This window comes from Lottia gigantea, assembly GCF_000327385.1.
Source record: "Lottia gigantea unplaced genomic scaffold LOTGIsca_127, whole genome shotgun sequence".
NCBI lineage: Eukaryota > Metazoa > Mollusca > Gastropoda > Lottiidae > Lottia > Lottia gigantea.
In genome coordinates this window covers 143,225-158,110 of record NW_008707370.1, presented here as the reverse complement: position 1 = coordinate 158,110, position 14,886 = coordinate 143,225, and the positions used below count along the sequence as shown (strand labels likewise).

The window sequence follows — 14,886 nt, the reverse complement described above, 5'->3', positions numbered from 1 at the left end:
TGAGGCATTTGTTTGTCATCCTTTTGATGAGGCATTTGTTTGTCATCTTTTGATGAAGCATTTGTTATCTTTTGATAAAGAATAAATTGTTATTTTTCGATGAAGCATATGTTATCTTTTGATGAGGCATATGTTAATTTTTGATGAAGAATTTGTCTAAAATCTGAACAATCAATAACATTAATAACAAAATAGAATTAATTAATCTATCAAGATGATTACAGTCGGTGACAGACGTTAAAATCGTTAGACACAGTCCAGTCCTACCAACAAGCCAAAAATCCAGCCAAATCTGACTCTATTGATCTTCAATATAGTTAAGAATAAGTTAAATAGGGAGCCCTTTGACAGCTACTATACCATTACAATTTATATATATTACAGGGACAGGTTTGTCTGTTTGACTTGTCATACTCTCAGAAAATGGAAATTTTTATGTAACCATCAAAATTTTGTTTATCCAGACTGGACATTCATGGACATTTAGGATTGGTTGAAATTATATGCAATAAGAACATAATGATATGATTAAGAATACATGATAATTCATTAGAAACACCTATTAATCAAATAGTTTGCTTAATTTGACACTAAAAAAATAAGGAAACCCATCTTTAATACTAATTTTATTAATAAAATCAGAGTTGTATTTTTGAATTTAAATGATAACTGAAGCGGTAATTTCTTCTCTGCAGTTAATGAAAAGATTTCAATATTTATGAGGAATAAATTTGTTGAAATATTTGGGGATTGTATATACAGGATACCAGATGTATCAATTTAGAGTCCATAACACACGAATGGTGGCTATTGCAGTCAAGGTATAAGACAAAGTTTGTAATAGTTATAATATTAGGTTTTGATAGTGGAAGCTGCATTTCAGTTAAAATATTTGGTTTTGATAGTGGAAGCTGCATTTCAGTTATAATATTAGGTTTTGATAGTGGAAGCTGCATTTCAGTTGTAATATTAGGTTTTGATAGTGGAAACTGCATTTCAGTTATAATAATAGGTTTTGATAGTGGAAGCTGCATTTCAGTTATAATATTAGGTTTTGCTAGTGGAAACTGCATTTCAGTTATAATATTAGGTTTTGATAGTGGAAGCTGCATTTCAGTTATAATATTAGGTTTTGATAGTGGAAGCTGCATTTCAGTTGTAATATTAGGTTTTGATAGTGGAAACTGCATTTCAGTTATAATAATAGGTTTTGATAGTGGAAGCTGCATTTCAGTTATAATATTAGGTTTTGATAGTGGAAGCTGCATTTCAGTTATAATAATAGGTTTTGATAGTGGAAACTGCATTTCAGTTATAATAATAGGTTTTGCTAGTGGAAGCTGCATTTCAGTTATAATATTAGGTTTTGCTAGTGGATGCTGCATTCAGTTATAATATTAGTTTAAGATAATGGACATTTAATTAATAATATTAGGTTTTGATATTAGGTTAAAATTAATTAGAAAAATTTTGAATCAAAAATTTATTCGGAATTCTAAGTCCTAAAAAAATTCTTTTATAAGTATTTTTTCTGTCTGGATAATCCAAATTATAGCATTAAAAATATATTGAAGGAGTAAAAGACTTGAATAATGAGACTTTTTTTCATTTTTAATAGCGTCTAATGGTGATTGCTTAAATAGTTTTCTAGTTTGAACTTGTATGAAACTTTTAAATAGAGTCGTTTGAGCATTTCCATGGGAACTCATACGGCCAAAATGTCCTTTGGCAAACTTTTACAAAAACTAACAATTAAAGGCAATGACTGAATTACAACCCAAGTACGGAAAATAATCCAAACTATAAAATCAACCCCATCAAACAGTACTCATTATGGGAGATTCTTGAATGTCTTTCTTAACGATGTGAAAACCACCTTGACGCGAACACACAGCCCAGACGACAGCTATAGTCTCTACCATGGTAAAAACAGGAATCATTATTACTATGACTATAACCAGGACTATTAGTAATAACGTATGTCTTTTGGATGAAAATGATTTAACAGCTCCAAATGTGAAGAGAAAGGTCATGAAGCCGCCAACAAAAAGTAAAATACAGTTGATAATGGGTGACACTGTAAAGTTAAACAGGGGAATTAAGATTAAATTAAGAGTTGATAAAGGCATCACGTACCAAGACACAATAATGTTAAGTATACCAATTTTATATTTTAAGGAAATATCACTATGTAAAAGAGCCATGATAATTCCTTGGACCCATCGTTTACGTTGTTTAATGAAATCAGACACTGTAAAAGTACTTTTTTCCCACATTTCACCTTGAATCCAGCCGAATTTATATCCCTTATTCCAAGCATGAAGAGCAAAGAAGCAATCTTCTGCTATGCTGCCATTTTTTCCAAAATCGTAAGTAATGTCCCTTTCTGCTTTCACATTTGACACAACAAACGATCCTTTCCAGCTAAACAAAGGGCGATGTAAGGCACCTAGGGTGAATCGAATAATTCCATAATCCATACCAACTCGTATAGAATCAGCTAAGGTTGTAAACCAATTAACAATTTCTTCGTTGGCATAGGTTATTACCCCTTGACCAAAACTATAAGTTCCGTCATTAATAAAATTTATTATGCCTATTAAACTGTTTTCCGTTATTAAAGTTTCTTCATCTAAATGAATTATCCAATCATTATCACTCAAGATATTTACCTCCTCTTCTAAACAATACTGAAGAGCTCGAGCTTTATATAATGTGCCATTCTTGGTCTGATATTTTTCTGGGACGACTATTTCCCGCACTTGTCCCGAACTTTGAATTCCAATTGACGAATCGGTGGCTATTTCAAACACAAAATTGGTTAATCCTAATTTTATACATTTTTCGATATTGCGCTCCACGTTACGTTTAACAAGTGCTGGAAACATACCTCGCGTGACGACACGAAAACACAGAAATGGACCAAATAACACAGACGCCTTAAGTGCGGGTTTGACAGGGTGGGTGTTAAAACAGACAATACCTAAGAAATTAAATAATGCCAGAGGTAATGTTATCACAGGCAGAAAACGTATAAAAAGTAAAATGCACGCCCAAAATGTTCCGTATTCCTTAAATGGATCAATTATCTTATGAGGCTTGTTATCAAGTCTTATACTTCCACTTCCAACTCCCACAAAGATGATAAAAAGGCACAATACTAACAAGGTAAGGATGTGTCGTATATAATGATACATTTTTTCGATTCAAAAATTTCGCGATGAGAGCGGTGGGTCTATGCTAAATAGTATGAATGAATGCTAAAAACAGTACTATCAGAAGTCTGGTGGTCTTTTATGCCATGACAAATATTCAGGAGGCACCATCAATACTGTGGTTCATCTTGATTACTTCCCCTGAAAAGACAGAAAAGATTTGAATAATTCAAACAATATTCCAGAACAGAAAATAATTCCTTTCGATGTTCCTAATTAAACTGGCATGGTGCCTGCAATTCCACTAAAATTTAAGTGTTTTATGACATCAGTATCGCAAAGGGCCTTATGTAATATTAACAGCTTAAGCAAAAGTATTGTCATAAAAGTTTAAGTGGAATTGCAAGACCCATAGATATCTGACTGAAAATTTAAATATTGCAAATTGATGCTATCAGTGTCCCTGATACACATAAAAAGAATAAACCTCTTGATTCTGTAGGAATAACCTGATTCTGTAGAAATAACCTGACTCTGAAGAAATAGCTTTGAAGGAATAACCTGACTCTGTAGAAATAACCTGACTCTATAGGAATAACCTGACTCTATAGGAATAACCTGACTTTGTAGGAATAACCTGACTCTGTAGGAACAACCTGACTCTATAGGAATAACCTGACTCTACAGGAATAACCTGACTCTGCGGAATAACCTGCACTGTCGGAATAACCTGACCTGTCGGAATAACCTGACTCTGTCGGAATAACCTGACTCTGTCGGAATAACCTGACTCTGTAGGAATAATCTGACTTTGTAGGAATAACCTGACTCTGTCGGAATAACGTAGGAATAACCTGACTCTGTAGGAATAATCTGACTTTGTCGGAATAACCTGACTCTGTCGGAATAACCTGACTCTGTAGGAATAACCTGACTCTGTCGGAATAACCTGACTCTGTCGGAATAACCTGACTCTGTCGGAATAACCTGACTCTGTAGGAATAATCTGACTCTGTCAGAATAACCTGACTTTGTAGAAATAACCTATTCTATGTAACAGCAAGCAACAGATTGTTTCCAATATTATTTTATTCTGTAATCAATTCATACCATCCAGCATTCATAACAATTTCATTCTATTTTTAGCACATTATATTCATATTGATAATAATATTTATTTTTATATGAAATTAGGTGGGTCAACAAAAAACGATAACACTTTTCCAGGATTATTCATAAAGTATCAAAGCTAAGGTCATAATATTTTGAACTGACAATAATGGAGAAGTAAGGTAGCTGTTCACCAAATTTCAGCTCAAAAGGTTAAACCTGGTCAAAAAATATAATGCCAAAAAATAATAACTATAATTTCACCTCTTAAAATTGAACTAATGCTCAATGAGGTCACCATTTATGATACAAATATCTGAAATCCGATCTACATCGAGAAGATTTTGCCCTTTCAGTTCTGTCCAGAGGTATTTTGTTCCTCCAGATCATCCCCATTGTAAATTTTATCAGCTAGAGAAAACACATTGTAAACCATTGGATTGCCATCAGGGGATTGGAGCTGGCCATTCATCTTTTGTACATAACAGAAAATTTTAAATTCAGAAGGCAAAATTTTCATGGACTAAGTGGGCAGTTTCTGCTGGAAATTGTGCTCACATGACTATTTACAATAAATAGATAATAAAATAGCTTGCCAGGCAAGATAGTATTTACAATAAATAATACTTAATATTTTTCGACTCTTCTGATTTTCAATAGGGTTCATCCTTGGGTGATTACGAACACTCATACCAAGTTTTGTCAAAATCCATCAAGAATTGTGTCTTGTGGAGTGTTTGTGAGCAATTCTGAACGGTTGGACGGACATGGACAATATACGCCCCCATTTCAAATGACAATGATAAATTTCAACATTGAAATTTTTGACAGGGAATTTTAAATATGCTGCCATCTATAATCAAGGTCAAAATAATATGGCCTAAATTTATAAAAAAAAGTTTTAGTTTGTTTTTTGGAGCACCCCATATATAGCTGCACTTTATCAGCTACATACAGTGAATCTACATTCATCGATTTTCTCTGTCTTGTAACTTTTACAGAATTAAATCTGTTATCTTTTCAGGTTTCTTGTTATCAAAAAAATTTTAACAGGTGTGCCATTTTAAGGGATTGATTATAGTCTTGAATATATGTAAATAGTCTTCAGAAGTACTAGAAATGTATGAAAATCGCATAATTCCTTCAAAAATATTTCAAACTAGGAATTTCTTTAACTATTTATATATATCTTTTCTATATGACAGTGTCTCAAGAATGGACAAGTTGTCTTTTTAACTTTTAAACATGAATAATTCTGGAAACACATCGATTTGAAGGTTCAAATCAAGAGGATGATCTGTGAACACTATTACTGAATAGTTAGGTAAAAATTCACATTTCTGTGACTAAGGTACAAATAGTAACAAAAATAGGATTGTAAAGAGATTTTTATCAATTTTTTGTGTATATCCAGGACACTGAAAATATTGAAAATAAGGACCCAGGTCGTCAATACCTATTAGGATAGTGGACAACAGCCATATGCGCCCACCACGGCATGCGGATGGTAAATATTCAAGAATTTGGGACAAGGGCAATAACTCTGCATCTAACGGTCGAAAATGGCTCAAATTCGAACTTGATCTTCGTTTTATGAATATGTATAAACATACCGGATTTCAGTTGATTCCATCAAAAAATCTATTTTTTAGATAGTGTAGAGCAATTGACGTTGACGGACAGACGAACGGACCGACGGACCGATAGGGGTGCCAACAATATATGTGGCATATTAAAACTATCTTTAATGTAATACAAGGGTCAGGGAGTGGTAACTTTGTACAATATATATCACCAAGATGAGTTTAAACAGTGTAAACACTCCAGGCTATAAACTTTATAACTAACCTATATATAAGATAAAACTAAGTATATGGGGTAGTATCCTCTCGGTTGCTAACTTCTACTATTTGGATATCCTCAGCTATGATACGATACATGTGATAACAGGGATACAGTATGTACAGTGATATGAAAAGACAAGCAAAAAGTAACACTGTATCATTCATCAATCTTTTTACTGCTGTAGATATTTTTGTAAGTGTCATGGCCACAAGGCAAGTGGCATAGGATAACCTCTATATGTAAATTTCAATTTTCATATTCACAGTTTTAAATTGGAGAAGACTTGGTTCAGCGAATTCAACACATACATGCAAACAACTAAGTTGAGTGTTTATTTTGAAAAGATTTTGAATCCTAATGTCAATGACACTAGGTTATTCATTGCCATAGAGAACACGAAGTCATTTTGATAGTACAATGAAATGAATGGAATTTCCTACTATTCTGCACCATGTAGTCTAATGAAGACAGGCAATACCATGCAGGGTGCAATGAGAGAAATTTTACCAGGACAGCGGCATTAGCCTGCTCTTTCTCAATTTACAACTGTCAAGGGATCTTTAATGTGTACAGCCTGTAGCTCACAGGGCCTTGGTTTATTGTCCCATCCGAACGACTAGATGCTTTTTCCATGTCATCCCCTCTTACCTGTATCACTGACAGGGGATTGTACAATGTGCCTGTGTGCTAGAGCAAATACATGTTGAAGAACCCTTGGCTAATACAATTTGGTAAAATTTTCTTAATTGCAATCTTAATTGCATGGCAATGCCTATTTTCATTAACTCAAACAAGCACAAAAAAATCAGAATCATTAAACTCCATTTCAAATCTAGATATAGAAACCACACCCTTACCTTGAACTAACAGAAAAAAATATTGTTTTGTTAATACCTGCAGAAGACAAGTGCTCAGGCAATAAAAAGTCCAGATATCTTTCTTCAAAAATGATACTCCAGAAAACAATCTCCTGAATCTCTATCAAGCAATATCAAATTGCCTTCTGGACATATATATGTATAAATTTTATCAAACGACACCTGAGGCTATATGTGAAATAAGATCTATATCAGCCATGTTATAAGACCTTCATAACTACCTATTGTTCAGTATTAACAATAGATATATTATATATTATCAAAATAACCTCCAGCCAATATTCTCATATTGTTCTCCATCAATTACCAGTTGTTTAATGATCCTGTTAATTTTGTTTTAAGGCCATGGTTCAGTTTTTTTGGAGGTTGATTAAGGCCTTGAATATATAGTTTTCCAAATCAATACAGCTGTCTCAAAATAGCATACTGTAATTCCTTAAAAAGAGACCTGTACACTAAGAATTTTACTTCTTTCATTTTTTTCGTTTAAACCCTGCTTAAAAATTGGGGTACCAGTAAATTCTTGGTCTTGTTGATAAGGTCTATAATGGGAAATAATTTTTGATTATCCAGTCCTTGGCTTAACTGTTTTACATTATGTCAGAGTGGTTTTTTTTTCAAATCAAAGGAATGTTAGCTTAGTCATTAAATATTTGCTTTATTAGCAGGTAAATTAGAGAGATTTAGTACTTGTTTGACTTTTGCAAGTTGTTGGTGGACTTGTGTATGAGTTATTGCCCTTGATTAGTCTAAATATGCCAAAATTTGCGCATTAAAAGCTTCCGAAATTGTTTGGATTTAGACAAAACTTGGAATGGTAAGTTTGATTGTCACTAATGTTTCACTGAACTGTTTTTTTGCGTTAATCAAAAATTTCAAAATTGAGTTACAGAAAAGAAAGAAACATCTATATTGTACAAGGAAAACAACTTAGGTTCACAAATGATCTTTGACCAAACCTCATGGAAATGATCTTTGCTGCTTTATCCATACCCAATTACAGCTGGGTCGATTGGAACTATGAGTGAAGTTGACTTATTCAAAGTCATTATAATATCACACGCCAGTCGAGATAAGAACCAACAGCCATAAATTTTTAATGTAACCTAGCAAATGATGTCATAACTGTAAAGAAGCCAAGCTCTAACTGAAACCCCACAAATGTATATATATGTGAATTACACATAGCAGATCATGAATGGCATGGAATCACCCACAGAAAATACACAACACAAAATATCAAACTCTAAATTCAACATTCAACCACATTGAAATTAGAAGTTCAAGTCAAAACCTACCTATAAAATATGAAACAGAATAGATCCACACAGTTAAAAGTAGTAAGTCAAATACTTCAACAGTACTATAAATTTATAATTACTACTTTACATATTAATCCAGGCTTAAACCTAGTAACCACTAATTAATACAATCAGCTTAGTTGTGATTAGAAGTTTATTACTGTCTATATACAATATCTGGTTGTTAAGGCCAACAATTTATAACAACACTGGACTTAATCATATCTCCTCCATTTTGTTAGTTCAAACAACCAAACCAACAACACAGAATCATTCAATTTGAACCAATCCAACTACCGACTACTACGACTACCTAGTTTACGATATCAGCATCCGCTAGAAGCAAACGTTAACTTGTCATCTACCAACCAACTTTTGTTAGTTCATAGTTAACTCTTTAGACTTAGAAATCCATGATATTTATCAGATCATCAAACATATATATATTAGGCTGTCCAGCACTCGTTGACAAAAAATATGTGATAATTTTAGGGCTAAAACTACGAAATTTAAGGGCTTGAAGGGACTGGTCTGCCATTTTGGGGGTTGATTTTAATCTTGAATATATGTAAATAGTCCTCAGAAGAACTAGAAATGTATGAAAATCACATAATTCCTTTAAAAACACTTCAAACTAGGAATTTAACTCAATATTTCTATATATATCTTTTCTATATATCACAGTATCTTAAGTTGATGAGTCATCCAAAAAAAATAGAAATTGACATAAAATCTGATATGGAACCTGAAACATGTCATCACATGTTCTATACGGCTCTACATATTTAACAGTCCAAATATTTTGTTAAATTTTATCAGAGTAATAAAGATTAAATTAAAAACATAATACAATACCGGACACAATTTATAGAAGAATTAGGTCAGAGCGTGGATGACTTGCATAGTTACCCAACAATTACACAAAAACAAACATTTAGATCTGCCAGTATTTCAACTGATATATTTCAATATATGTATATTGAATGTAATTATGTAAATGCATTCAGGATTTATGAAATACAAAGAACAAAGCTAAGGGTCTTCTGTCACACTATCACATAAAGAAATTTCAAGTTTCAATTCAATTTCTATAAATAGGCTCATTAAATATAAATGCTTTTAAATTCAGTTGTGTAGGGTGTTATTAGAACAGTGGCCTAGTAGAGTAGGGATAGGTGATATTGATTCAAAAGGATATCACGATATCAAGCATTAATATTTTATTGTGATACAGGTATATATTGTGATATTTATCAAGTATGGTTTTTACTGGTTTTGGTAACAGGATATTTTTTTTTTTTCTACTTCATGTTAAATGCAAAAAAAACAGTATCTCTTGTTTTTAAAATCATGAAAATAACATGTTAAAACTGTGTAAATGATCTTATCTGGACAAAAATTTGACAAAAAAACTACCATATATCACAATATAATGACAATATTTTGGTATTTTTTAATCAGGCAATATTAATAACAATAAAAATTCATATACCAGTATTTAGGTGTTTATCATATATTGCCCAACCCTAAAGTAAAAACTATAGATTTCAGCATTAGATTATAACATCAATTTGATAAAAAGAGTTGTATAAGTTAAGACTTGTCCAAACATTTGCTTTACAAACTGTGATAAGAGCTATATTTCAGCTATATAGAAAGTAGAGGCATTCATGGACTTTAATGATTCATTAAAACTCTTAATTGTACCCAGATGCAATAAAAACGTAATGATATGATTAAGAATATATAATAATTCATTAGAAACACCAATTAATCATATAGTTTGCTTCATTTGACACTAAAAAATATGAAAACCCATCTTTAATGACAACACAATTTCATGAATAGTTGCATATCAGAAGCTTAACAGTGCTCTGGAAGTGATAACAGTCTTCAGTACATTTTTTGTTGAATTGTAGAAGAACAGGGCATAAGATTTTATTTGTGAAAAGTAATATGTAAAGCTGAAAGTTTGTGTACATAATATAGTTGTAACATATGTTCAAACCATAATATATATATATTATATTAAATAATAAATATTGTTGCTAATTATAATCATCTCTAATTAACAAGCTATGATTAATTACAGATGTCATTAAATAACTATTATTACTATCAATCATGCTGCCAACTGTTGTTTAATAATTCACTTCTCTAGTTAAGAGAGCTCGATATTAGCTTTTCTATCTATTGAACAAACCATAGCTGAAATCAAATTCTATTAAAGGAACAGCTTTGCCATTTTCAAGGGGTTTCTTTTAGTCTTAAATATATGTTTATAGTCCAGAAGTACTTGTGCATGTAAATCATATAATTCTTTCAAAAAATACCTCAAATTAGCAAATTTACTTTCTATTTCTATAAATATCTGTTCTATATATGGAACTGTCTAAAGAAAAGAAGAGTCCTCTTTTTGACTTTCGAACGTATATAATTCTGGACACACATGGACTTAAAGGGTCAAATTTCAATAGTGAGCTGTGAACACTGATAAGGTTAGGTAGAAAATTCATGTTTCAAAGACTAAGGTACGATTGGACAAAAAAATAGCGCACCTGTCCCTTTAAAAGAACTCAATTCAACCCCGCAATTGGCAACTGTCCCTATAAAGGGGGAGAAGGAGCTAGCATCATAAAAGAAAGAAAAAATTCAAGTCTGGAGTAAAGTCTGGCGTATTTCCACAAGATTATCGCGTCCCTGAAAGAATTTAAAATATCAAAAAAGTTTGTCTCATGACAGACAGTCACCATCCAATCAGATTCATTTCAATTGCATGCTCCACACGTGGTTATCAACATCGGGGTAAACGGCCGACTGGAGATATTTGTCTCCTCGGGTGCCCATGCCGGTGAAACTCTTGACAATACTCCAATCCGCGACAAAAATCTCTGACCAAGAACGTTCGTGTGCCCGCACCTTAAGCTTATAACATCAATATTAGAGCTCTGAGTGGTCAATTATGATAAATTGTAAATAGATGAATTAGAAAATTGACCTTCTTCAAATTAATACCTCCTTTTTCCATAGATGTTGATCATACACAGAACCCTGATTTCAACTACCAAACAATTCAGAACTATTGTCAAACATGACTGGTAAACGCAGAATCTACTACATGTAACCAATCACTAATTGACCATTTGAGATTTTGATTCTACATGCACTTTGGAATTAAGTCTCAGCAATTACGTCACTGCAATTAATCTGTTCTGATTTAATTAAAAGACTAATTAACTAATTGTCAATCAGGAAGCAAATTTCTGTAATAAAGTCATGAAAAATCCTCACTTTTACAACTTAAAAGATAGGAAAAACTCCACAAGCTTCACTTTCCAAAATTATAAAAAAATACATATGTACCATAGTTCCTCTATCATTAACTGTCTGAAGCAATCACTTTGTATTTTAATTTTATTTCTTTATCATGTAAATCTCTACAGAAGTAAGTTATTTCTTATTAAATAGATGTATTCCAAGGCTGAAATCTATAGTCTATACTTGTGACCTAGACCAGTGCTTCCGTGAGAGAGTTTGTCTTATAACACCTTATACCATTGTCACTTTCAACAAATAAATAAATAAAAGAAAATTTCTTCATCCTTACTTTATCGGAATTGTTTTTATAAATGACCTCAAAACAAGGAAATGATTTAAATATACTTCCTACTTTATTAATACTCTTTAATTTGACTTATAACAACCAGTTTAAAGGGACAGTTGTGCCATTTTGGGTTGTTAATTTGATTGTTGAATACCTATTGTGGGTGACCGCTTGAAACCTTGCATAATGATAAGTGAAAAACACAAAAAACTATTTGTATTAATATGAAAATAATTACATTTACTGTTAATTTACGTGATATTCAATTAGTGGTTTTGGGTTGTTTTATAGTCAAGCTATGAATAAGAAGTTTTGATCACAAGATTCGCGCTATTAACAGCTTTCAAAGTTGATTCAAAGTCAAAATGACCAAATATGGCATATATAAGGTTTCAAGCAGTCACCCACGATATATTAAGTAGTCTTCAGAAGAACTAGAAATGTAAGAAAATCACATAATTTTTTTTAAAATACTTCGAATGAAGTTTACCCTTGCTTTGATTGGTTATTATAGCTTATTGTAGGTATGTCATGTGATGAAGGGAACTTACGTGGAAGTGATTACTACTTGTTAACGGGTACAATGGAGAATATTATGTAACTTTGACATATATCGATGATAATCGAAATTATAAATTCCTAGCGACGCTAATCGATGATTTCAATCATTTTACACAGCTCTGCTTTCAATCCCTTTAACCAACTAACTTCCGAGGGGAAAAAAAAAGAAAAAAAAGATTACAAGTTAACCAAGTAGAAGGCTTATAATCAATATACTGATAAATGCAAATTTACTAATAGGACAAAACTTATTAAAGATATGAAGTTTTTATCTAATATTACTATTACATCAATCCATACAAACTTATCTGATTTATTGTCTAATGTTAGGTTTTGATGTATTTATAATATTACATCAGGTCAAAGTCAAATAATATGATTTATTAACCAAATTCAAACAGACTCTCTATAGTGTGTTATCATTAGTACCGGTACCGGTAATATATATTATAAACTGTCATCTTTGCAAAAGGTTGTCCAAAAAAAGTATGATGACTTGTCAATGTCAAATTGTCATTAGTAGTCAAAATGTTTACAAAGTTCACGAATACAAGTCTACAAGTTGGCATGTAGTGGTTTCCTCTAGTGCTGGGTATCGTCAATCATGCCATGATATGATACATATCGTGATACAAGGGTCACGATACAATATATATCACTATATGAGGTAATGCGATTAAATATTAACTTTATAACTGTAATAACTGGTAATAAACTTGATAAAAGTAGTTAGCGTCCACTGTCTTATTAAAAGTTTCTAACAATTTCAGTGAAAAATATTGTTATATCACAATCCAACTAATAAAAATCTCCACTCTTTAAAGGAATGAAAGGTATCTTCAAGTATCGATACACGACGTCCAAAACAATTCACTGATATATCATGCCACTAGTTTCCTCCCTTTACAAGTTCCCCCAAAGTGGTTTCACCCCAAGTGGTTTAGACCTCTTTTTAAAAAAAAAAATAGAAATTGTGCATACTGCCCCCTTAAATTATGTTAGTCTATATAGGCCTACTACATGGTAAAAAAGAAACGTAACAATACTTAGATCTACTTACATTAGGTTTCTGTTTCACTCTTCTGCTTTTCCATTATTCACAGTCACATACCACCAGGCTAATTCAAATTAGTCATCAGATCCTGTTTGTGATTTGGTGGGTAGTATGCTTCATAAAGTTTGCTCACTGTTGTGTGACCGACACTGGCGTGAAAAATGACTTTGTAGTAAGTTTGTATGAAACTTTATGAAGATTAAAAGTGAGTTCGACTTGATTTATCCTGATGAAAAGATGGAGAGGGAAATCATAGGCATTCTAACCCCGAAAAATCACACCTCCACAGTCCCACTAACATGACATTTCGAAAGGGAAAATCCAATCACATATGTTTTAAAAAAATAAAGACTTAGCGGAAAAGAGAGAAGTGTTGTAGTGATCAAGAGAGATATGCCGCTTCCGGTTATAAAAGGTCCTACAGAGTTGCCAGATGTCAAAGCGGTGGGTAGAATGTTCCGACCAAACTGTAGGCTGCAGAAAGTCTTGTCTAAAATCAGAAATGAAGTGAGTTTTACGTCGTACTTTTCTGTACCATGTGGGCTAATGAAGACGGCGTCTAAAATCAGAAGTTACGGTAATGAAAGTGTTGATAAGAGTCGTGTACACAGCCCAGGTTTCGATGAATTGTAGGGGAACCAGGTGCCTAATTTTTTTACCTGAAGTTCTGTATAAGCCTAGTTGAACTTGAGCTGTGCAAGCAATAGACTAGATATCTTGACTCTGGCCAAAATGCAGTTTACTAATATTTTCCACTGATCTAGGCCTATATAAAAATGATGATATTTTCCGAATAGTTTTCCAATATACGCACAATGGGAAATAACTCTGTTTCTACTCTTTGAAAGCTGTTCGACCACTGTGGTTTTTAAAACTGCATTTTGCCAATTCATTATGAATTGAATTAGCTGAAAATTATCTTACTGAGAGTTTAGAAACTGTTGTAGTAGATTAGAATTAAAACTAATAATGAATTATCTTCCGAAGAATGATATTTTTTTAACATATGGCTAATGCGTAGTTTCCAGGCGGGGGTGTGCCTTTGCAGCTGTTGTAGGCTAGCCTACATCAGTTGAAAATTGAGCTCTATTAGCTTGGAAATTAAATAAGACGTTTACATCAGTTAAAAATACTGTTACCAAAAGCAATTTTTTAATGGGGGTATATCTCTTTAAAATGTCATTTCTTTAAGCAGTTGTTTAAAGGGAGTTATTCCCGTAGTCTGATAGATGATAAAGATAAATTAAGCCACTAGAAACATTCTGATAAATGAATATTCTTAGCCTATCATCTGAAAGGGATGCCGAGTTGACAAACCCAGTAGCAGTGAAGCACAGGTGTTCCAGAAATATGCGAAAACTTCAAAGAAAAACAGAGC

General features: G+C 32.5%; 2 protein-coding genes across 2 annotated transcripts; both read right to left on the bottom strand.

Moving 5' to 3' along the window:
• Positions 1-716: 716 nt before the first annotated feature.
• Positions 717-1,385, bottom strand: LOTGIDRAFT_138523 (hypothetical protein; the record flags this gene model as incomplete). Its single annotated transcript, XM_009048690.1, has 1 exon — positions 717-1,385. The coding sequence occupies one exon, from the start codon at positions 1,383-1,385 to the stop codon at positions 717-719; it is 669 nt and encodes a 222-aa protein (XP_009046938.1).
• Positions 1,386-1,817: 432 nt separating this feature from the next.
• LOTGIDRAFT_138558 (hypothetical protein) lies at positions 1,818-3,197 on the bottom strand (the record flags this gene model as incomplete). Its single annotated transcript, XM_009048689.1, has 1 exon — positions 1,818-3,197. One exon carries the CDS (start codon positions 3,195-3,197, stop codon positions 1,818-1,820), a length of 1,380 nt encoding a protein of 459 aa, XP_009046937.1.
• Positions 3,198-14,886: the final 11,689 nt, after the last annotated feature.